Source organism: Mastomys coucha, unplaced genomic scaffold (genome assembly GCF_008632895.1).
Source record: "Mastomys coucha isolate ucsf_1 unplaced genomic scaffold, UCSF_Mcou_1 pScaffold22, whole genome shotgun sequence".
NCBI lineage: Eukaryota > Metazoa > Chordata > Mammalia > Rodentia > Muridae > Mastomys > Mastomys coucha.
In genome coordinates this window covers 153742555-153765845 of record NW_022196905.1, presented here as the reverse complement: position 1 = coordinate 153765845, position 23291 = coordinate 153742555, and the positions used below count along the sequence as shown (strand labels likewise).

Here is a 23291-nt window from a genome sequence, read left to right as displayed (position 1 = left end):
TTTTATCATCAGCAATTGAGGGGCTCCACCAGAGATTTCTCCCAAGGCTTCAGCAAAATGGATCCACACAGGAAGGATGACAAAGTAGAGGGGGCTCATAGCCTGTTTCTAGCAGGTTTCCTGGTTTTAGAAAATTTCAAATACATCCCAGACATGTGCTCATTATGAAAGTTGGCATAACCTAACTTCCCTTTCCTGTACTTTTCTACAATGAATTAAACTATGGAACACATAAAAACCTATTTACAGGGGCTGAGAAGATGGCTCCATGGTGATGGGGTGCAAGAAAAGCAGGAAGACCTGATTAGAGACACCTAACACTCATGTGAAAAGGCTAGTTTTAGGAGCACTGGGCAGTTAGAGGGCTGGGGACCAGAAAAATAGGCAGGGGAGCCTGAGGATCTGCTATTCAGCCATCTTAGCCACTTGCGTGAGTTCTAGGTTTAGTGAGAGACAAAATGAGGAGGAAAGTAATAACAAAAATTACTCGGTACTTATCTCTGTCCTTCATGCTGACACAAAAGAGATGCCGCACATGCTCACACTCACACTCACACACAGGGACATGCACACATACACACACGCAGATGTATACTCACACGAACATGCATGAATGCTTGTGCACACATACACAGACTTGTATTCACACACAGACTCACACACCCGCACAGGCACACACACAAATGTACATGTGCACACACAGATGTGTACTCACACAGACACACACACACACACATGCATGGGCACACACACAGATGCGTTTACACAGGCATGAACACAGGAACATACACACGCATCCATTTTCTCATGTACTGATTACATCCATTTCATGTGAAGAACGTGTTTTGTAAAGATGCTCATTTTTAGCAGTCATTTAGATTTGGATAGAAAACATACTCAAAGTTAAATTTCTCTCAACATTATAATGAAATGGATGCCAACAGCCATAAAAGAAGTCACAGCAAATAATGCCATCACTCCCTAAAGGAAAACAGAGTCAAGGGTTTCCCAAGGCTTAAGGAGAATTACAGAAATGCTGTTTGGGCAGTTGGCTGGTTCCAGTTCTTGGAACCCAGCACAGCTGAGATCTGTACTGGGTGCCTCGGGGATCTGCACTGCGACTGCAGCCAGGAACCAGGTGGGTTTTCTCACTGCTCATTTCCAGACACGATCTCACTGTCCTATGCTTCCTAAAGAGAGCACTGCGGCTGGCAATCTGCCAGGCACAGAATGCAGGCGAGGATATGCTCAATTCCTCCCCCAAATTATGACTGATGTGAGAGCTTACATCATTTCATATAGAGCATAACCCAGTAAGACATGCCAGACCTGTGAACACCGACTGCAGTGGTACAGAATAAACTCTGGCAGCACAGCTTCCCCAGACCCCACAAGGCACTTTGCCTTGATGTAGTGTCATGGAGCAGGATGGGAAGTGTACCGTGATGCTCACCCTGCTGACAGTTAAACGCAGAGGTGCACTGAGTGGTTTGGAAACTCACACCGGAAAGGTCTGAGTGGCCCGTGTGCCATGTGCGCTGCTTACCTTTCTGGCAAGTTACAATCTTCCTTTGCAGCTGGAGCCACAGGTCACTGAGCTGGTCCACGTGCCAGTACTTCAGGAACACTTTGTGGACTCCCACCTACAATGAGAACGGCAAGCTCATGTTTAGCAGCAATACGACATCGGAGGGATGGGAGGAAAATGGTCCAGAGTGGAGAACTGGAAACTACAAATAACAAAATTAACCAAAGTATTTATTTCTTCTTTTATAGCACATTTTATTTCATCAAAATTTAAAGCAATTTGTTATAGAGTGTTAACTGGTAGCGTGTGTGCCATCACCAGTGTGTGGAAATACCACTGCTAACACAGTGGTTGCTCTGTGGAGTTTGCCGTGACCTTGTGTAAAGATAGCAGTGCCCCAGTGAACCCTTTCATATCAGGGCCCCTCATTTCTCTGGAGTGATGTTCATCTCCTGCTCTTCCCATGCACAGCAAAGGAAGAACCTGATGCAGCACTAAACACAATCCCACAAACAGGCTGAGACCAAACAAACATGGTGCCAGCTGCTGTCTCACCTCAGTCTTTCTCCCGATAGCACTGTGGGTTATTATGCACCAAGTGCTTGTGTTTCTGTAGTTAATGAATTTCAGCATAATAGAGAAACTCCACAAAACCACTTCTGAGCACCAGATTTACAGATGTTTCCACAAAGAGTACTTGTGCCATGCACGAGTCTCCACAGTTCTGTTTTATAAAGGAACTCCAGCATGGCATCACACCAGCTTCTATTGAAAGCACTACAGGCTTTAATATATGAGCTTATCCTACCACACCAGTGGTAACGAAGGTTGCATGTGGTACCTTTGGTAAAAACTGCTGCTCAGAAAAGCACTTTAAAGCCAGAATGGCACGCTACAGCCATGCGATTTTAAAAATGATTTTAACTGTGTGTTGCACTTCTTGTCTGAGAACAACAGAGCAGAGGAGTGTGTGAGCATGGTCCTTCACAAGGCAAGTGTTCCAAGACATCTGGGGAAGTAGGTAGGGATAACTGTGAAAGATGCTGCTGTGTCCTAGCAGGACTTGTAGAGGGAGCTTCAAGTACTGTTCTGCTAGGCAAAGACCAAATACGGTCCCTGCACCTATAATAGTCATGAGCTCGGCACTTGAGACAGCTAACACTAACAAAAGAAGATTAACCTGTGTGCTCCCAAGCATGAGTAGGGGACATAAAAGTGACAACAGCTCTCAGTCTACACCACACATCAGTGACACTAGAGACTAACACAGGTACCTACACTATTAGGTATTGGATAGGTTTGCAGGTCATGCTTCCTACCTCCAGAATGCTTGGCTAGAGGAGTCTATGTGCCTTTCCCTGGAGCACCTCTGAACACACCTGGTACATTCCAGCTTCCCAGTGAGGTCTTTCCTAACTGTGGCCCATATTCTGACTGAATGACAGTTTTAGTGTGACCCTGAGCTTGCATCCTGTCAGCTGGGATGATCAGACAGGTCAGTGGAGAGAGCTCTCTGCTCCCCCTCCTAACAGCTCCTGGGCAGAGCAGCCACAGACATCATTTAGTTTTCTCTCAGGTACTTGGAATCTGAGGCTGTCACCACGGGAAGGCCGCTTCTGAGCAGCATCCATGTTTCCCCTAGTTACACTGCTATTCTCTTTCCCTCACTGTACTGGCTGTTTTTGTGTCAACTTAAGAGAAGCTAGAGTCATCGTAGAGAGGAGTCTGAGTTGAGGAGATACCACCATGAGATCCAGCTGAAGGGCATTTTCTTAATTAGAGATCAATGAGGAAGGTCCCAGCCCATTGTGGGTCATGCCATTCCTGGTCTGGTGGTCCTGGGTTCTATAAGAAAGCAGGCTGAACAAGCCATGAGGAGCAAGTCAGTAAGTAACATCCCTCCATGACCTCTGCATCAGCTCCTGCCTCCAGGTTCCTGCCCTGCTTGAGTTCTTGTCCTGACTTCTTCCAATAATGGATTATTCTCTGGAAGTGTAAGCTGAATAAACCCTTTCCTCCCCAACTTGCTTTTTTTTTGGTCATGGTGTTTTGTTGAAGCAATAGAAATCTTACCTAAGACAAATTGATACCAGCAGAGTGAGGATGTTGTTGTGACAGACCTGACCATGTTTGGGGGAGGAGTATGGAAGGACTTTAGAAGCTTGGTCTAGACAAACAATTGAGTGCTGAGAGCTCTATGGTATGTTCTGTGGAAGCTTGGAACATAAGACTGCTGAGAGCAGTGCAGAGGATGGAGGCAGTGCAGAGGATGGAGGCCTGGCTTGTGAAGCTTCAGAGGGAAAGTTTAAAATCTCTGTCAGGGCTGTTTGATTTAAGATTCTGTGGTTCTGGTTAACTGTAGCTAAAGAATCAGCTGTGATTATCAAGATACCAGAATCACTGAAGTGAAACCTTTATGTTACTGGAACAATTGATGCTGGTTAACTAGAGCTAAGAAATGAGCAGTGATTAAGAGGAGACCAGCATCACTGAGGTGAAATCTTCTGGGAAGTGTTTCCTGAGAGCACAAAGAGGCTGTGTTCCAGAGATAGCCAAGGGTGTACCTCCTGCTGGCAGCTGAACTTGGTAATGTGTACTAGTCACCCAGGTGGTACTGGTTTTAAAGGCATGAAGGGGTCATAGAGAGCAACTGAGACTAGGCACTATAAGAGGCCAGGAGAGGCCATTGGCATAGGTGCAGACTTAGTAGCGGTCAATGGTCCAGGACTGAAGGGGTCATGCAACAAAGTTGGGGCTTCCACCATGAAGAGAAGCCTATGAAAGGTTGTTGGTGAATCCTAGTTGCAATAGGAGACCCCAGTGTTTTGAAGATGTCAGTATCATGGGATGACCACTAAGAACAGCGGCAGCAGTGGAGTGGAACCAGTCGGAACCCAGAAGACAAGCTGTGAGTGCTACAGAGGGCAAAGCTGGAGAAGTGACCCAAGCCCTTTGGAGGAGCCCAGAAGATTGGGAGTGGATCCCAGACATTGGACAACTGGAATTTGACTTTGCTTTGCTTTTGACTGTTTCCATGCCCTGACATTTTTTCCCTCTTGAAGTAAGAAAAAATTCTACTGGAGCCCACAGTTAGGAAACTTTGAATTTTAAAAGACTGGATTTTAGGAAACTGGATATTTTAAAAGGACTGGAATTTTAATGTGTTTGAACCTGTAAAGACTGTGGGACTTTTGAAGTCATTTATGTTTTTAATGTGAGATCTTGGGGAAGGGCTGTGGCTTAATAGTGATGCATCTGTGTGTCAGGCTGATGAGGGGTCAGCTGACCTCACCATGTTCTATACCTCATGGTCTTTTTATTCTTTAGCTGTTGGCTGACTTTGGTAGTGCACAGGAAGAACACTTGGCCTAGGCTCTGAGCTCTGAAGAACAACTCCATGAGATGACCATGGGGTGAGATGACCACGGGGTGAGATGACCACGCGGAAGGAGGAAGCTCTTTCTCACTGCATCACAGTCTGAGGGACTCAGTTCATGGTGGAAAATTGATCCATTCAAAACCAAGTTTGGATAGGGATCTTCTAAACAGTACACAATGAGATAGAGCTTGAAATCCCAGAGAGACCTGGTACATGAGAGCAGAACACCTAGAGAAGACCAGGGAAAGACAGCAGGAGGGAACTCTACCCCCTCAGCTTTGCCTTCACAGGGTCTTGGGCAGAAGGCAGCTGTTGATGAAGAGTGTTATTTCCTAAAGCCAATTAAACACCAAAGTAAGTTTATCTGGGACATTATGCTGGGCTTTGGGGAAAGAAGGTAGGTGATCCTTGTCTGAGGGGAGCTGATGGCTTTCTAAGGGATGTTAGCATTGAGAAAACTCTGCTAACAAATGTTCTATCTGATGACTGCATTGCACAGAAGGAACACAGGGATCTAGAGGTGTGATCAAGATAGGATCACAGGGGAGATTCTCACCTTCTTTCCCAAGGGCTTCTTGAAGGTGAAAGATAAAGATGACATGTAAGGCCCTGGGAGATACATCTGTGTGGCAGAGAGGAGGGAAGGTAACTTCCTGGTGGTGTTAACACACCATGAAGAGCATAGTAGGAAAAACCTGGACAAGGGTGTGCAAGTGTGGGAATTCATGAAATAATTTTGGAATTTTGGATTGAATTTTATGAAGTTAATTTTTAAAACGTCTGGACGGTAGACTTTTCTGATGAGTTTTTGGAGTATGCAATGGGTGAGTCAGCAAGTGGAGCCATGATGGACCATTTGGGCTTAGAAAGATTCTGCATCTGCTGCTAGTCTGTTGGTCAACTCTCAATCACCCTTCATAACTGATGTCAGTGCTCATTTTCACAGTTGGATTAAAACTCAGCTTCTCCATTTCCACTGAGGCTTCATTGCCCTTCCTTCCTATCCTCAGGGATCCAGAGATCAGTTCTTCACTCTTTTATTAGTGGATGCCATTATTCCATCTCCTGATGGACAGAGGCTCACGTTCTTGAAGAATGAAGAATTAAGGATGGCAATGAGGACATTTGGATAGGAAAAGAATAGAAGAGACAACAGATTGTAGAATTTTGTATGAGGCAGGTCATGAAGGCAATAAAGAATACCATCTAGGCTGCAAACAAGCCCTTAGTGAAGATGATGAGTCAGCATAAATGATGGGGCCCAGGAGGTGGTAGAGTAACAGAGGGAGTGGAATGAAAAAGAAGCAGACAGAAGCCGTTCCACGTGGTATGCCGATAGGATGGGAGGCAAGTATTTTTCTGACCTGTTCTCCATCCTGGATAAAAAGGAAATGGGGCCTCACAATAGGGAATTTTCAGGAAACAGTTTTGAGATCAGATAAAAAACGCTAAATGTGTGCTGAAGTACAGAGTAGGTTTTCTTTACACTACTCTGTAGAGATTCAGTGATACTGAAGATGGGTCATGCAGAGGAGGATTGGAGGGTCCAGGAAGATCTGCATGCTAAGTTAGTATGGATGTAGGAAAAAAAGAGTTCTTCCTGGAGCCTTGGCTTGGGATGACAACACGGAGGGGGCAGCTGGGAGCCTGCTCAGCTGTGAGGGTAGAAGGAACAATGCTGGGTAGGCAAGCACTTGCATGCCTCCAGAGTCCTTGGTCAGTGTTTGGTACAGTTGTGCCCCTATATTGATGTCGTGGGACCATCGCCTCTGAATGGGAAAGGGACCCCCAGGCTTCTGAGCCACTGGAAAGAGGATAGAAGTCTGAATTCACATATAAGCAGCCCCGACAATGAGGTTCAGACCCTTGTAAAATGCCTGAGATCTTACTTTAATTGCACTCAGCTTTGAAAAATCCTTCATTCAAATGCTGGGACATAGTTGACTGATTTCCAGCAGACAGAGGACTTTACAATATCTGTCAAGTACAGGGCAAACTCTACAGATAACCAAAGATGGTCCTGCCATCATTTTGTGCTGTGTAATTCATTTGTGAATTAGGAATATTTGGAGATGTTCTTTGGAGCATCTTTCAGCATTTGTATGATTTCGATGGCTGTTTGAGTTTTCATTAAAAAAAAAAATCAATGTATAAAATTGTCTGTCCACAAGGGATTCCATACAACACTATAGACACCACACAGTGTTTGGGGGTATAAGCACACTTACAATATAATATTTACATCAGGGTGGACATCCTAATTTTCCCAAATGTTGATCACTTTTTTGTAGTAAGTATTCTCAAATCATTTTTTTTTTCAGCACAGTCACTGTGTAACAGAATGCCAGCTCTTGTCTCTCTTACTTATTCCGTCTATAAAAGGTGCTGCATTCACACCAGGTGATTCTTCTCTACCAAAAGAGTTCAGTTAGCGGGTTGTTGGTAGTTTATTGTTGCTATTTTGTTGTTGGTAGTTTGTTGTTGGTATTGCGTTTGGAGTTCTTCCTGAGACATTGTTTAGATGTAGCCTCTTGCTTTCCATGTTGCAGGGATTACAGAGGACAGAAGCTTAAGGACCCCAGCAGGAATCCAGAGAGCCAGGTCTCTGTATGGCCAGCACCAGTTTACACCACTGACTGGGTAAAGATTCCTGGCCCAGATTGGCACTCTTGTCCTAAAGTTGGCTGCTGTGGTATGCTGTATTGAATCTCAAATCAAGACTGAACAGATTTCAGTCCAAAAGCTAAGCTCTTCACTGTGAGTGGTCTGGTCCCACGTCTCCTGCCTAGGCTACCTCTCACTAGCTAGACACAAAGAGGGCTTGGAGCCACAGTGTTCTTATCTGAGACAAAAATGCTCATGTCACTCCGACCACCGTAAGAGCAAGGCATCTGTGAATCATGCTATCAGGATGCTCCTCAGGAAGACATTAGGCTATTTTTGCTTTGATACCATCAGGATGCTCCTCGGGAAAGCATTAGGATATTTTTGCTTTGAAGTGACAGATTTTAGAGAATTAAACAAGATTGTCATTGATGACTTCTAAAGCTCCTATTATTGTTCCAGTTCTTGGGAACTTTTTCTCGGGCTGTGGAGGCAGATAAACACAGGAACAGTGCTGTGGGTGGTATGGGGGCTGTATTAGAATGGAGGTAACAAGGAATCCTGTGAAGCTCTCCTTGTTCCTTGGGGGCAATTTTAGGAGCCAGTGTGTTTCTGGCAGTACTTTGTAATAGATCTTATGAGAGAAAATATGTAAAGTAGAAAGATATGTGAAATATATAACTGGGACAATTCATGTGAGTCACACTTTTCTCTGCCTTGATGAAGAAAAATGAGCATGGACCTAATCTTACTCACAGAGCTAATCTTACAGCATTTGAAGCAACATCACCCTTTGAATGTCCATGAATTCCTGTGACTTGAAGAAGACAAATCCATTGTATGAATCCCCAAATGTGAACCAATTTAGCTCACTCACTTCCTGTACCTGACAGCACAGTGAATAACTGCTTCTCCTGTGGGTAAGCTAAAGAAGAATGGTAGGGTTCCTAAGTCTCTGCCTGACCAAAAGAAAGGGTGTGCCAGTTAAAGGATGCAGGAAGGACTCTGGCTACACACAGGTGATACAGAAAAGTTGTTTAGAAATGACACTATGAGGGGAAGTATGTCTACAGAGAGGATTAATAGAAGCCACTGTATTCAGACCACAAGAGGGACTGTCCATACATCATGCAGGTTTAGCCTATAGACCTTGCCTAGTTGAATCTCTGTATTTCACATGGTCTAGGAGAAGAAGAGACAGATGATAGACAGAGCTGGTGTCAGAGAGGTGATTAGTCTGAGCTTTCTGGGCTCCAGAGTAAAACACTAAACCATGGTCCAAAGTTTCAGTCTGCTTATTCATCCCTTGAGCATCTTGAAAGGTGGGTCTGGCTCTACAGGTTGGGATGGAGCCTGTGACTTCATGTCTCCATCAGCTGGAGGCTGCCGTGATGTTGGTCCACTGACTGCATGCTACATGCTCTGTTGTCAGATTCTAGGTCACTCTTGAAGCTTCCCCTCTGCTGTAGGCTCCGTGGCCCCATCCTCTGTCTGCCACCGCCATGTCAGTGTTGGCCATAGGCTTTGTCTGATATTCTGTATCCTCATAGTTCTCCAGACTAGTCCTCACATGTCTATACTCCCTGATGAGTTCTTTATCCCAAAGCTTCCATCACAGATGACTAGTACATCTATAGGTTGTTGGAATGGCTGAGTCCAGGCCTAGGGGACTTGTTGCCAAAGGTACACAATAGATTTCATATTTCCAGACAGGCATCTTCTACATTTTCTTCTGGAATTAAGCTCATATCCTGCATTCCCACCTCAGTGAGTGAAAGGACCACATTATGGATGTCCCTGAAGAACCTCCATCCCAAGATATGTACACACGTCATTTCTCCCACACAGCTTTCATCCATGCACACAGGCTGTTTCTTTTGAGGACTTAGCAGATATATCATCAACTACTTATTCCTGAAGACAGAAGCCCAAGGTATAACCAAGCTTGTTTACAGCTTTACTTCAGGTCCTGTTTAATGGCTAATAGTTTGAAAAGTCCAATGACTTAAATAATTCATTTAGAACAAATCTTAACAAAACTATTTCATATGTTTAAACTTTGTGTTTTCCTTTATGAAACGTGTCTAATATGGTTCAAGAACAAAGAAAACACATCTCATATTCCCAGGGCCATTCCTTCTAGCATTTACTAACTTTGACCAAAGTCCTCCATCTAACTTTGTCCCAATTCCCAGCCTGCTCTTGGAGTCAACTTGAATACTAACTTTTTTAATACTCTTGAATGCTCTTGAAAACTGCTTTGAACTTACTCATCTCTCGGAAACTTTGGTGGCTCCAGGTAGGCGGCAATCCAACATGTAAACCCTTGGATTTGCCTTCAGAGCCCTCTGCAGCATGGTTATTTCTCTCTAAGAGTGAGCCCTTTTTCCTCCTGTGTGAGAGAGGCTATTTACTGTCGTTTCAGCTTCCTACTCATTCTCTGAAGCAGAAAGCTGATGTGAGGAATCTTTATATACCAGCAGGGGCGGATGCTTAGACACACAGTCCTTAGTGAATGATTCACTGCTTTTGTGAGTGTTGTGTTCAGTAATGTGTGTTTATTTCTATGTCTATAATTATTGGAGTATGCTATTTGTATAGATTATATTTTAACGAGAAATATCTTATTGGAGATGAGTTTCTTTGCTTCAAACAAAACATTTGATTTTTATTATTGACGATCCTATTCAACCTTTAAAATTTCTAATTTTCCTTGATCTAAAACTATCTACTATTTTAGTTATTACTTCATGTTTTATGACATGATAAAAATACAGTTGCATTAAAAGTAGTTATCTGCTTTTACTGAGATGTTAAGATTTCAGAAAGTGTCCTGGTATTGTAAGAAGGCCCCATCAATGTCAACTTGATCCTAGCTTAAACATATTGCTCCTCTGTGCTGATGTAAATAGTAGGCTCGCTCTTCTCTACCTCCCTCTGTCTGCAGAGGCCCCCAGTTGGGTTTGTTATTTTTCCTGCAGATCTGAGAATGTCATTGTGCTCCTGTAAAATGCCGTTCTATTTTCACTATGCAGATCAGTTTCTGTGCTCACCAGGTCAACTCTTCCCATCAAAAGCATCCTCCAAAGCCCAGAATTCTTTGTGTGCCATAAAGAGTCCACACTGTGTGCTTGTACCATAAAGAACCCACACTGTGTGCCTGTACTATAAAGAGTCCACACTGTGTGCTGGTACCTATCTCTCTCTAAACCTCACAACTCATTGGTACACTGTGATCATCCCACCATTTCAGTTCTCTCTGGCTTTTTCTTCCTTGTATCACAAGGGTACTTTGCTTATAAAATCTTCCCAGCTGTCCTACACGGCCTCCCACCATTTCTGACCTATATACCCTACACACACACACACACACACACACACACACACACACACACGCCTGTACAAATCCACTATCTCATGATCATTTCTGAGACCACCTGGCATGTAGAATGTGGTCCACAATTTCCAGATGCTCAGAGAAGTGACTACTGTTCTCAACTCTCTTCTCTCCAGGCTGAATTCTCATGGTTTTCTTCCTTAATGCTTTGCTTGGCTCTTTTGAAGGACATCCACCATTTTCATAATACATATAAATATATATTAATTATACTATAAAAAGCTCAACATATTACATTTTCATGGTAGCTTTGGAAACCTACTAAGCAGAAATGTTTTTATGTACAGTCTAGTTTTGAATGTCTGAATGTACTTTGAAACATGCTCAAGGATAAATTTATACAAAATGCAAGTTCTCTTTGTTATAAATAGGCTGCTCTTGAAGTTTCACTCCAACATAGAAAAGATACAACTACACACATCTGACAGGGTACTATATAGTGTGGTATCTGAAGAAGATAGTTTAACTTGAATTACATGTGATTATATGTTAGACCAAATTAGTTGCTCTCACCTAGGACAGAGTGTCTGCAGAACAGGCAGTGATGAACTGAACTACTGTTTTGAGCCCACTAGTAGATTAGTCACCTTGTAAGCCTATATCTTATTTCATTATGCAAATGGTATCAGTATAACAAGAATGCTCATGAAGGTATCCCATTCCTAAAGGCATAGACCAACAAGGGCCAGGCAAGACCACACACCCCAAACAGCAGAGGACAGTGCACTAGATCCAGTGTTTTTTTTATTTTTATTTTTTAGGGAGCATGTTTGACTTTCCAAACGCAGGCCTAAATGGCATAGGTAATGGTCCCCTCCCCAGAGGAAGGTGAGAGTCACTGTCAAAAGAAGCTAGTATGGCGCCCCAGTGGGGACAATACTAAAGCAACCACAGACACTAGGCTGGTGCCCCAGTGGCGACTAATACCACTAAAACCACTTCAGTCACTAGGCTATGTGTACACCATTGGGAGCCTGTTCTTAGTACCCGCCATGGTCCTGCCATACTGTGCTTTGATGCTTGGCTCACTTCTAAAAACACAAATATCCTTGGCATTTCTTCCTGGTGTCTGGCCTTATATTATTCACCACAATTTTAGAGATTCAAAACTACTTACATTGCTTTCTTATTTCCCCAAAACATATCAGGTGGCATGTTAGTTGTGACTTTTTTTTTTTTTTTGAGTTATATTCTATTCATGGTCTCTGCTCTCTTTTGGGGTGTCACTCGTGATTTTTTTTTTAAATGCAGTATATACTTGTTAAGGGCCAAGCCTTAACAACAAGTTCCTTAACTCTATTGATATGCTGATATTCAGAACTCCATCTTATGCCTGTAACTTTATAAGTGTGTATATTGCAGTTGTAGAAAGTGACCTCTTGCTCTCTGTACTCCCTTACCTGCCCCCTCTTCCCAGCCTCTGCTGTTCCTCCACTGGCCTATGGCACAAGCATCAGTCTGCTTGCTGGTGTCTCTGATCTATTCTTGTTGCCACATAAACACATTGAAAGCATAAATCAGACCACCATATCACTAGCTTCCTGTCTTAGTTAGGGTTTCTATTCCTGCACAAACATCATGACCAAGAAGCAAGTTGGAAAGAAAGGGCTTATTTAGCTACACTTCCACATTGCTGTTCATCACCAAAGGAAGTCAGGACAAGAACTCACACAGGGCAGGCACTTGGAGGCAGGAGCTGATGCAGAGGCCTTGGAGGGGTGCTGCTTACTGGCTTGCTTCGCCTGGCTTGCTCAGCTTGCTTTCTTATAGAACCCAGGACTACAAGCCCAGGGATGGCACCACCCACAAAGGGCCCTCCCATCCTTGATCACTAATTGAATAAATGCCTTACAGCTGGATCTCATGGAGGCATCTCCCAAAGAAAGCTCATTTCTCTGTGATAACTCCAGCTTGTGTTAAGTTGACACAGAAAACTGGTCAGTACACCTCTCTCCAGCCTCTCATGAGAAAACCCAAGGGTTTGTTTTCATACATATATATATTTTTTTTTCTTGTAGTTCATGGTGTATAACAAGTGCTCTGAAACACTTGTAGAAAACAACAACTTGAGGTGATTAATTCAAAGGTAGAGCTTATGAGTCCCTGCTGAAGCCATCTCACCTGTCCTCTCAGCTGGTAGGTGGGGCTTTTCCCATCGTGCACCACTACCAGTTCTGCATGGCCACCTTCACTCCATGTTGTCCATTCACTTCCTCCCCTGGGCACTCCTAACATGCCCCATCTCACTGCTGGCTCCTTGTCACCCTGCAGCCTGGGAACTACACAGAAACTGTTTCATGGCCTCCACTGCCCTGTCTAAACTAATGTCTTCTGATCTTCTGACACTGTGTCCTTGCTTCTTTCCCACTACGGCTCCTTCTCTGATACATGCTGCTTAACTCTTGACTATCTTTCCCTTCCTGGACTGTAAGCCATCATCTTTACTTTGTATAAATTCAGGAAAATAAGCATGCTCAATAGACAGTTTGAATGAACAGAGAGGGAAAGTTAGGCACAAGCATAGGTAGTTTCTATTTAATCTTTTAGGTTTCTGTGCTACTGTAAGCCAATCAGCTAAAGGGCTGTGTCACTGAGAAAACATACAAGAAACAGGCATACTCTCTGTCTTTACAAAGTTCATAATAGAAAAGTGTGAGAATCATTGAGATCAAAACCCAGTGTGACAGTCCCCAGGTATCTATACTGGTCCTTCCTAAGGGTTCCTGAATGTCCTTTACATTTGTTTAAAAAATCAAGAATACATATTGTTCTATAACAGAGCATCCATGTCTATGTGTACTGTGGGTGTGCAGGTGTGTAAGCATTCTGCATATGAGAAAGGAGGGTGTGATGGTTTGTATGTGCTTGGCCGGGGAGTGGCACTATTAGAAGGTGTGACCTTGTTGGAGGAGGTGTGTCACTGTGGGTGTGGGCTTTAAGACCCTGGAAGTGAGTCTTCCACTAACAGCCTTCAGATGAAGATGTAGGTCTCTCAGCTCCTCCTGCACCATGCCTGCCCAGATGCTGCCATGCTTCCACCTTGATGATAATGCACTGAACCTCTGAACCTCTAAGCCAACCTCAATTAAATGTTGTCCTTTTAAGAGTTGCCTTGTTCATGGTGACTGTTCACAGCAGTCAAACCCCAGCTAAGACAGAGGGAATGAGATGTGAGTGCCTGTGAGCTGGTTAGAACACTCTTTTTAGAGAGATGCTTAAATCTCTAATGTTGACTCTTCTCCACACTGTTAATTCCAGAGAAGGAAGAGGAATTGAAAAAGTCACTTTATAGGCTATTTTCTGGCTCACAGTTACAGACGATTTATGAAGTGCTCCTAGAGTGATAAAATAAAGGTTATAAACCATTAATTTATTGTACTAATAAGAGCTGAGGGCCCTAACACAACTGCCTCATCCTGAAACATGTTTTTTTTTTTTTTTTAAAGCAGGTTGGTTAAAACTTGAACAGTGTCTTTGCTTCTCCTTCCATGATCATCTCCCTACTGTACTATTTTAGATTAATGAAGTAATAAATCCTTCATCCAGCTGATTTTATTTAATGTTATGGTAAATGCCCCTCTTGCTGTTCTCAGCACAGCTCGGGTGAATCCTTTAAAGTCATGTATCTCAGACACAGAGGAAATGTGGGCCATTCTGTCAAGTCTCATGAAGAAGGTGGTGACAGAGAAAGGATGGCTGCAGAAGTGTTTTGTTGTGGTTAGTGAACACGCACAGGTGGAAATGTGTGCTCAGTCCCCATCAGAGAAGTTTCTTTGTGCAGTGGGCAGGAGTTAACACAGAAACTCATGACTGTCTGAGTGCAGAGAATGAGTGACCATAGTTCAGCCACACCCTTCTGGACCATGCCCCCTCTGACTGACCGCACCCCTCTGACCATGCCTCTTTGGACCACACCCACTTCTCTGGATAACACCCCTCTAGATAACACCTCTCTGGACCACACCTTTCTGGATAACATCTCTCTAGATCACACCCCTTTGGATCATGCCCATCTAGACCACTCCCCTCTGAATAACACCCCTCTAGACCATGCCTCTCTGGGTCACACTGTCTGGATCACATCTCTCTGGTCACGCCCTTCTGGACTACACCCCTGCCTGAGGATTAGGGACCATCATAGAAAAAGAGAGGGACTACTATGAGAATAATATGTCTCCTGAGGATGACAGTACTCACAAACTCACACAGCTGTGGTTACCTATACAATACATGCACAATACCAAGCTAGTCACCAAGCCAGTCACCATGCCAGCATGGCACAAGAACCCTTATAGCTGAGAGACCAACCATCGACGGCCTCTAGGGATGGGACAGATTGTTTTCTTTAAGGGTGGGGCCCTAAACTCTAAGTATATGGTTATAACAAACTGAAGTTAATGAACCATAAAGAAGGAGGGACAAAAAGTTTGATTGAGGTGAGGCCTGGGAAAGTTGGGGGCATCTGAGAGAGTTAGAGGGATACATTTGTGTGAGTATGATCAAATATGTTATATATATATTTTGGTTTCTATGAATGAAATTTATTGCTTCTTGGAGTTTCTCACTCTCTGTCTCTCTGTGTCTCTCCCTATCTTACACATGTAGAATGAGAGAGAGAGAGAGACAGACACACACAGACACACACAGATACACACAGATATACACAGACACATACACACACACAGATACACACACAGACACATACATAGACATGCACACAGACACACACACATAGACAAACACAGATATACACACAGACACACACATACACATACAGATACACACACACACACACAATGTTGTCCCATTGCTCAGGGAGTTGAGGTGAAGGTGACGTTCCCATTGCGTTTCTTGCTTCCATCTGCAGGATCTTGCAGAGGACCCCAGAAGCATCCTGTCTCCAGTGTATTTTCCTACCACTGGATGACACACTGCCTCTGAGGTTGGACTCTAAAATCAACACTGCCTCTGGGGACAACATCCTGGGACCTATTTCCAAGGCTGCACTGGGTGCCCCTCTCCTTCCTTCCTTCCTTCCTTCCTTCTTTCCTTCCTTCCTTCCTTCCTTCCACCCAAACGAAAGCGTTCTGAGAGGGAGCAAGGCCACTCCAGCCTGACTCCCTGTGGCTCGCAGTGCCGGCTCGGCATCCCAGAACACGCCGACAGATCTGCTTCTCCACCCTCCATTCCTCCAGATGGCAGAGAAATGAATATAGCATTCAAATCACAACACAGAAGAAAACACTATAACCAGTTGATGCATATAAAACGTGTGAAAATCAGATTATACCGCTTATTTTTCCACTTAGAATTAGTTTCAGAGGTTTTCATTTTACAGAAATGAAAGAGCAAGGAAAAGATTATTCCTTGGGGGGGTGCTGTCTAATGTCTGCTGGTGGGGCATCTCCTTGGGGGTATGTAACTATAGACTGGTTGCATCAAATTTATCCCAAAGTAACATTGAATGAAAAGTGAACATATCGCAACAAATGAAATAATATTGCAATAATAAATAATTATATTACAAATCAAGGATGGTTCAATGACTCATTTAAAACTACGACTTAATTAAGTCTATTTGGGTTTACACTACACACAAATAAGCAATTCATGAACTCTTTGTTTAGTAAAGAAAAATACATCTCGTGAGAAGAAACCAAGGCTTGGAGACAGTCATGAAGATCCTACTCAGATCATTTCTACTAACTTCCATTCCTCTTATCAAGGACACTGGTACTCAAATTCTGCCTTGCACATAAGAGTATGTCTCTGAGTAGCTACACACACATACACACACACACACACACACATACACACACATACACACACACATTCATGCATGCTCATATACACATACACAAATATTTAAGAGTTATTTTATGTGTGTATATGTGCCTGAGTGTGTGCATGTGTGTGTATGTATGTATGCATGCATGTATGTATGTATATATGGTGTGCCACCCATGTTCAGTGCCCATGGAAACTTAAAGAGGGTGTCAGAGGCCCTGGAGCTGGAGTTATAGGAGCCTGTGCTCCTCATGATGTGGGTGTTAGATGACAAGCTTGATTCTTCTGCAAGAACAGCTCTTAGCTATTGTGGCCCCATAGTCGTGTGTGTGTGTGTGTGTGTGTGTGTGTGTGTGTGTGTGTGTGTGTGCATATGTATTTGACTTATTTAAGTCCTTGGCATTTTGCCCGCATATGAGTCTGTATACCACTGGCTTGTCTGACTCCCACTGGGATGAGAAGAAGACACTGGATCTCTGAAAATGGAGTTAGAGATGTTCATGAGCTGCCCCATGGGTGAGGGGAATTAAAAGCAAACCTTCTGGAAAGCAGCAAGTGCTCTTAACGGATGAGCTGTCTCTCAGCCCCCAGTTCCTGGCGTTTTAAACATGACGTTCTGTGTTAAACATGAATAGGAAACCACCAACAAGAAGGTTCCCTCCCACTATGTCCTGATTTTCTTCCCCTTTCTTTGAAATAAAGCCACATTATGTAAGGGTAGTGATTCTGAGTATTCAGGGGACAGTACTGTGGGGGAGTTTGCCAGAACTGGTATTTACCGGCTCTCGCTGTAAAAGAAAGCTGACCTTTTCTGGTGCAGTAAGAGGATGTATGTGTGAGAGTCACAATAGGAACTACAGACTGGAAAGTCAGAACCTGTGGAACCACCTATAGCTTTTACAGAGATTCGCAACAAAATTTGGCCTTACTTGGAATAGTCTATGCTTAAACTGTGCATAGGTTACTTTATGCATTGTATGGACATTTTTCAGCACAGACTTGATGGGTCAATATATTCCTTATAAGCATACATATAGCAAAATACCACTTGGCTCCCCTCTAAGACAGCTTCCTACATAATGTGTGCTAGTTTTCTGTTGTGACCCAATTTGACAATTCACAATTTTGTGTCTTCCTGAAGTACCCAGTGTATATCCCTGGTGGTTCCCTATTCTCAGAACTGTGATCCTAGGTCTAGTTGCAATGCTCAGGCAAAAGCTGGGTGTTACTGCAGGGGCAATGCTCTGGGCTCAAAGGACTCCTTCAGAGCTAGCCTGCAACAAGGAGTGGTACTAGGTATTCCCTCATCTGCCCAGTGAATTATAAGCACAGAAAGACACCAGCTGCAAGCAGCAGACTGCCTGAGATCAAAGCTCTATAATTAAGCACAATCTGTCCCTTTCAAGTTCTGAACCCTGGACAAAATGATTCTGCAGGGCTGTCACAAAAGACAGAAATCAAGCCAAATGCAAGAAGGTGGCTGAGGCAGACTCTAAGTCGGTCTCAGAGAAGGTGAGGTGAATAGAAGTTGGATCCCCAGATTCAGGGAGGATGCTGATCCAGCAGCCAATCTCTGGGGATAAGCATCCTCACTTCTATATTGTGGCTACTTTTTTCTTTTCCACAGAGAGGCTCTTAGGCTAAAAGTCGATAAAATGGAGAAAGTGCTGAGTGGTCACCTCACAACACGCAGATGAAGGGAACTGGCTATTTGCCCCAAATTCCTCACTTCCTGACAATCGTCCAATGACATTCAATAAACCGAGTGTATGTCCTCACCTAACTCTCTGCACTCCCTCCCCCACCTCTAGCCTTCCTCATGCTATCCTCTCTGACTTCCTCCATTTCTCTCTCAACAGGAAAACAAACCTAACAGCCCCTAAGCTCTGACACCGTGAATCAGGAGGAGGCTTGGTGCTCATGAGATTCTGTGAGAAAGCAGACACAAGCACCATAAAGCTGATGCCCCGCTCTGAAGACTTATGGCTGACTACTGCGGGTCTGATTGATGTTAAGGACAGATGACAAAAGCCACTGAGTCTCCAAGAGACTCTAGTGACAATAAAAGAATAAACTCGTAGGGGTTGGAGGGACAGCTCAGTGGTTCAGAGTGCCTGGTGCTTTTACAGCAGACACACAGGTTTGTCTCCCCACACTCATATCAGGTGACTCACGACTGCATGTAGATCTGATCTGACAGCTTCTCCTGGCCTCTGCAGCTCAGTGGCACATGCACTTAGGCACACATATATATACACATTAACTTAAAAAACTAAAATAGTATGATATTTTAGTGAAGAGAGTTTAATTCCTTGCTAACACCTTGCATGGGTTCATGGGATGTAAAAATGACTCCAGACCCCTCTACTCTATAGTGCTCCTTTTAAAGATGTGGGAAAATAACCATTAATTTAATGTTGACAAGTTATCCAGTGATGAATGTCACCTCCCTGTGCCTTCACAGTCTGGGAGCCAGGTTTCAGGTACATAAGCTTCCCATTGCTGTCCTGGCTCCTCTGTCCTGCAGCAGCCCCTTACTAAACTTTACTTAATTTCTGAACCGATTCACACCCCAGAATAGATTCAGTGGTGGAACCTCTTGTAACAACAGCACATTTCAAACATACACTTTGCTTTTGAACCAGAAGATTCTGGTTACTATATCAGAAATAACTGAGTATTTAACATAAGTGATTGTCTGTTTAACTTAGAAGTAAAATATAAATAAGCATTATTTCTGTGATATCAACTACTCATCTTGCAGCAGGAAGAATGTAGATGTCTCCCCTTGAAAAGACTGAAGGAAACTTGTCTTCCCTAATTAGAGAATGCAGAACTCATTAGCAGATATACTTAGGGGAAACTCTCTCTCTCTTTCTCTCTCTCTGTCTCTCTTTCTCTCTCTCTGTCTCTCTCTCTGTCTCTCTCTGTCTCTCTCTCTGTCTCTCTCTCTCTCTGTGTGTGTGTGTATGTGTGTGTCTGTCTCTCTCTGTCTCTCTCTCCGTGTGTGTGTGTATGTGTGTGTCTGTCTCTCTCTCTGTCTCTGTGTCTCTCTCTCTATCTCTCTCTGTGTGTGTGTGTGTATGTGTGTGTCTGCCTCTGTCTCTTTCTCTGTCTCTCTCTCTGTCTCTCTCTCTGTCTCTCTCTCTCCTCTCTCTCTCTCTCTCTCTCTCTCTCTCTCTCTGTCTGTCTTTGTGTGTTCGTATCTCTGTCTTGCTCTGTGTCTCTCTATGCCTCTCTGTTTCTGTCTCTCTTTGTGCATCTCTCTCTGTCTTTGTGTGTGTGTCTGTCTCTCTCTGACACACATAAACACCCCTCCTTAGTTCCCTCCTTCTTGTATTTTCAATTTTCTTGTATGGGGAAAAAATCAGGCTGGGCTAGTGAGATAGCTCAGCAATTAAGAGCACTTGCTGCTTTTGAAGAATTTCTGGGTTTGAGCTCTAGCACCTACATGGTAGCTCACAACTATCTGTAATTTTAGGCTTAGGAGACCCAGTGCCTAAATCTGGTCTCTGCTGGAACTAGACATGTATGTGATGTACATATATGTAAGTACCTACAAATACACATACAAGAAAAATAAATCTTTTTTTAAGTAAGGAGAAAATATATTTGTGTGATGAGATGAAAATTCTTTCCTATTAAAATATATTTGATTTTCATTTTTAAAAGTACTAATGTGGATTTCAATTTAATACTATCTTCTGTTGCGATGCCAAGTAGCCCATCCTGGCCACAGATCTGGAAACACGGATGCCAACCAGCATGCATTAATGTGCATCCCAGCTTCCTCCCATGATTGGTACCAACCTACACACTGGGAATCCTGATTGGGTATTAGTACTGACAGTAACTTCCCTACTGGGAGCAGTGTCTCAGATTCTCTCTGTGTCTGAACACACACACACACACACACACACACACACACACACACACACACACACCAGTGAACACCAGCGAGTATTCTTTACTGAAACATTACATACCCTGAAACCTTTTACATCATGCTATTCTTAAACCACTATTCTACAATTACCTATTTAAAATTCCCAGCACTGATTAAGCGGAAATGACCTCAGCTCCCCACGATCTTGCTAAACCATATTCTCTGTGGAGCTCACACTGATGTCTCAGGTTCCAGAGCAGGGAGCTGACATCACTCTGGGTTAGTAATTTCTTCCTTTTTAAATCCAGTCTCAGCACCGACGTGCAACCATGACAACCCAGTGTGAGTAAGCGTCCTCCCTCAGACTGTGACAAAGTCTGACTTCCATCAAGATTAAATAAGAAGAAAAGGAAGAAAGAAAACAAAGAAGGAGCCTGGGTGGTGCGGAGGGTGAAGTCGTGACTCCCCCCAGCCTGAGCCCTGTCTTCTTTGCTCTTGGTCATAGATGAGTGTCCCTGTGACACTTTCTCTGATGGGTACATGTAGGTCACACCGTTCTCAGACACATTCTGACATGTGCAGCCATCTGCTCCCCCCTGCTTCTGAAACAGCACCCCCATGGTCACCCCATCAAGGAACCTGCACTTGTACTCAGAGAAGAACAATTGACTTTGAACCCGAGGTCATCTTGCAGTGACATAGGCCTCACAAAAGCTCCCCCTCTCATCCAGTGTCATCTTTGACCTCCAAGGAGTACCCATTATCCAGGACTTCATTCTCCACTCAAAGCCCCTTTTCCTCCAGCCAGCCAAGGATGCTCTCTTGATGTCATTTAACGTACTCTTTCATCTCTAGTGGGGTGCCCCATGTTAGTTTGCCTTAAGTTATTTCTTTCCTGTAATTGCTGCTGTGGGCTCCTGTGAGCCACTTCATGTGCAACACAGGGCACAGGGAGAAGGTCTGGGACTCAAAGCTTGGCCATTTGTTAGTGCTCAAAGAGAGCAGCGGTTTCACTGTGAGGTGGCTGAGAGACAGAGTAAAGAGAAACTGGAGCGGGGTTCATGAGCAGCTCCCCCCGCCCCAGCCCACAGGCCCCGCTCCAGTACAAACAGTTTGTTTCACTCCAGACTGTTTCTTTACTCTGTGGGTTTTCTGAGTTCGTCTCCTTATATAGTTTGGATCTTATGTGCCTCCTAAATGCTCAAGTGGTGAAGGCTTGGGTCCTCCTCACCTGTGGCTACTGAACTGCAGAGAGAGGAAGTTGGGTCACCGGGGCTGTGATTCACCCTTGAAGTAGGAGACACTGGGGACCCATGGGGTCTCCCTCTTGTTTCTTCCTCTCTCTTCCTTTCCTCTCCTGTTCTTCCTGGGTGTCATGCGATGGCCAGTTTGAACTGTCCCTTCCATCCTCCCTCTCTCCTCTTCCCCTCTCCTTCATCCACACCATAATCTGTCTTTATTCACACACGTACATTGTGTGATGCTCAGGCTGTAGAAGCTCAAACACAATAGTCCCACTGGGCCATGGGCCAAAGCTGTAAGTCAAGGCAACCTTTTCTCTTTACCCTCTGTCTACCTCAGGTCCTTTGTCACAGAGCTGGAAAGGTGACCAATAGGGGCACATCTTAGATGTTTTATAAAGTGTGAGTGAGCAGGCATGAATTAAGCCAAGTGGGTCGCCTCTTATGTTGCCTCCATGGCGCTAAAACCCATAAATCACACAGAGTGACATATTTCCATCGAGCATGCAGAGTGCTGGGCCTTGCCAAACATATCAAGGGGGTTTGTTTTTGCCAGGAAGGCGGGTGGCTACCGCCGTGACTCACCCCTTTAAAACCCCAGCCGTCTATTTTCATAGTCTGTAGGCACTAACCTGCCAACCTTGTAGTTTACACCGCTGGAGAACAAGCCGACACCTCTCCTCAGCAGGCTGACCCTTCTTCTCACCCAGAAGAACAGAAGCCAGTGGCTCGTATCTGTTGGGGCACAAGCACAAGAATAAATGATCATCGGGCGGATGATAAGATTCAACAGGGCTGGCTGATCACACCATTTCTGAGATTCTTTTATTTTATCTGAAAATCCTTAAATATCTCATTGACTAGGTACATACCAGCCAAGTGTGAATAACCCCTACCTTCTACTACAAAATTATATTTAAAATGAGTTAACTATACTTTCAACTTATATGTAGCGCTGTCACACCATGACACAAACCACTTATTCACAGAAAATTGGAAGAGAATAAAATTAATCTAGTAGTTGCCATTTAAATATTTAGCTTGGCCTGGTATAAAGAAACCATCTTTAAAAAAAAAAAATCCAAGCATCTTTCAACTTACTACTTGAGGAAAGATTTAGATAGTTTGCAGTAAAGAAATATTAAAACAGTGACAATTCTTATTTCAAGGGAGATAGAATGGCTTCTTCCCTATATATTTAGTATTTTAAATTCTCAAGGGACATTTTTATTTTTAGACATTATCTTTGAGTCCCATTTGTTACCTGAGACTTAGAGAGGTAGAGTGGTTTCCCATAGCTTTTTCAAACATTTAAAAAGTTATATTGGTCATTAAATTTATCTAAATACTTTGTGCTTAAGTTATGTAACTTGATACATAAGCAAAATGGCACTAAAGGGAGGGGTGGAGAAAGGGAGAGAGAGGTGGAGAGAGGGAGGGAGGGGTGGAGAGAGGGAGGGAGGGGTGGA

At 43.8% G+C, this 23291-nt stretch overlaps 1 protein-coding gene across 8 annotated transcripts in view; it reads right to left on the bottom strand.

The window, feature by feature from the left end:
* The window catches only part of Myo16 (myosin XVI), a 509596-nt gene that overhangs the window by 77971 nt on the left and 408334 nt on the right, over positions 1 to 23291 (bottom strand). For all 8 annotated transcript variants that reach the window (XM_031339016.1, XM_031339015.1, XM_031339017.1 and 5 more), the window contains 2 exons: positions 22455 to 22557; positions 1547 to 1643 (listed from right to left, as the gene is read on the bottom strand). In XM_031339016.1, coding sequence (XP_031194876.1) covers positions 1547 to 1643; positions 22455 to 22557 — 200 coding nt within the window. The remainder of the gene's footprint in view (positions 1 to 1546; positions 1644 to 22454; positions 22558 to 23291) is intronic.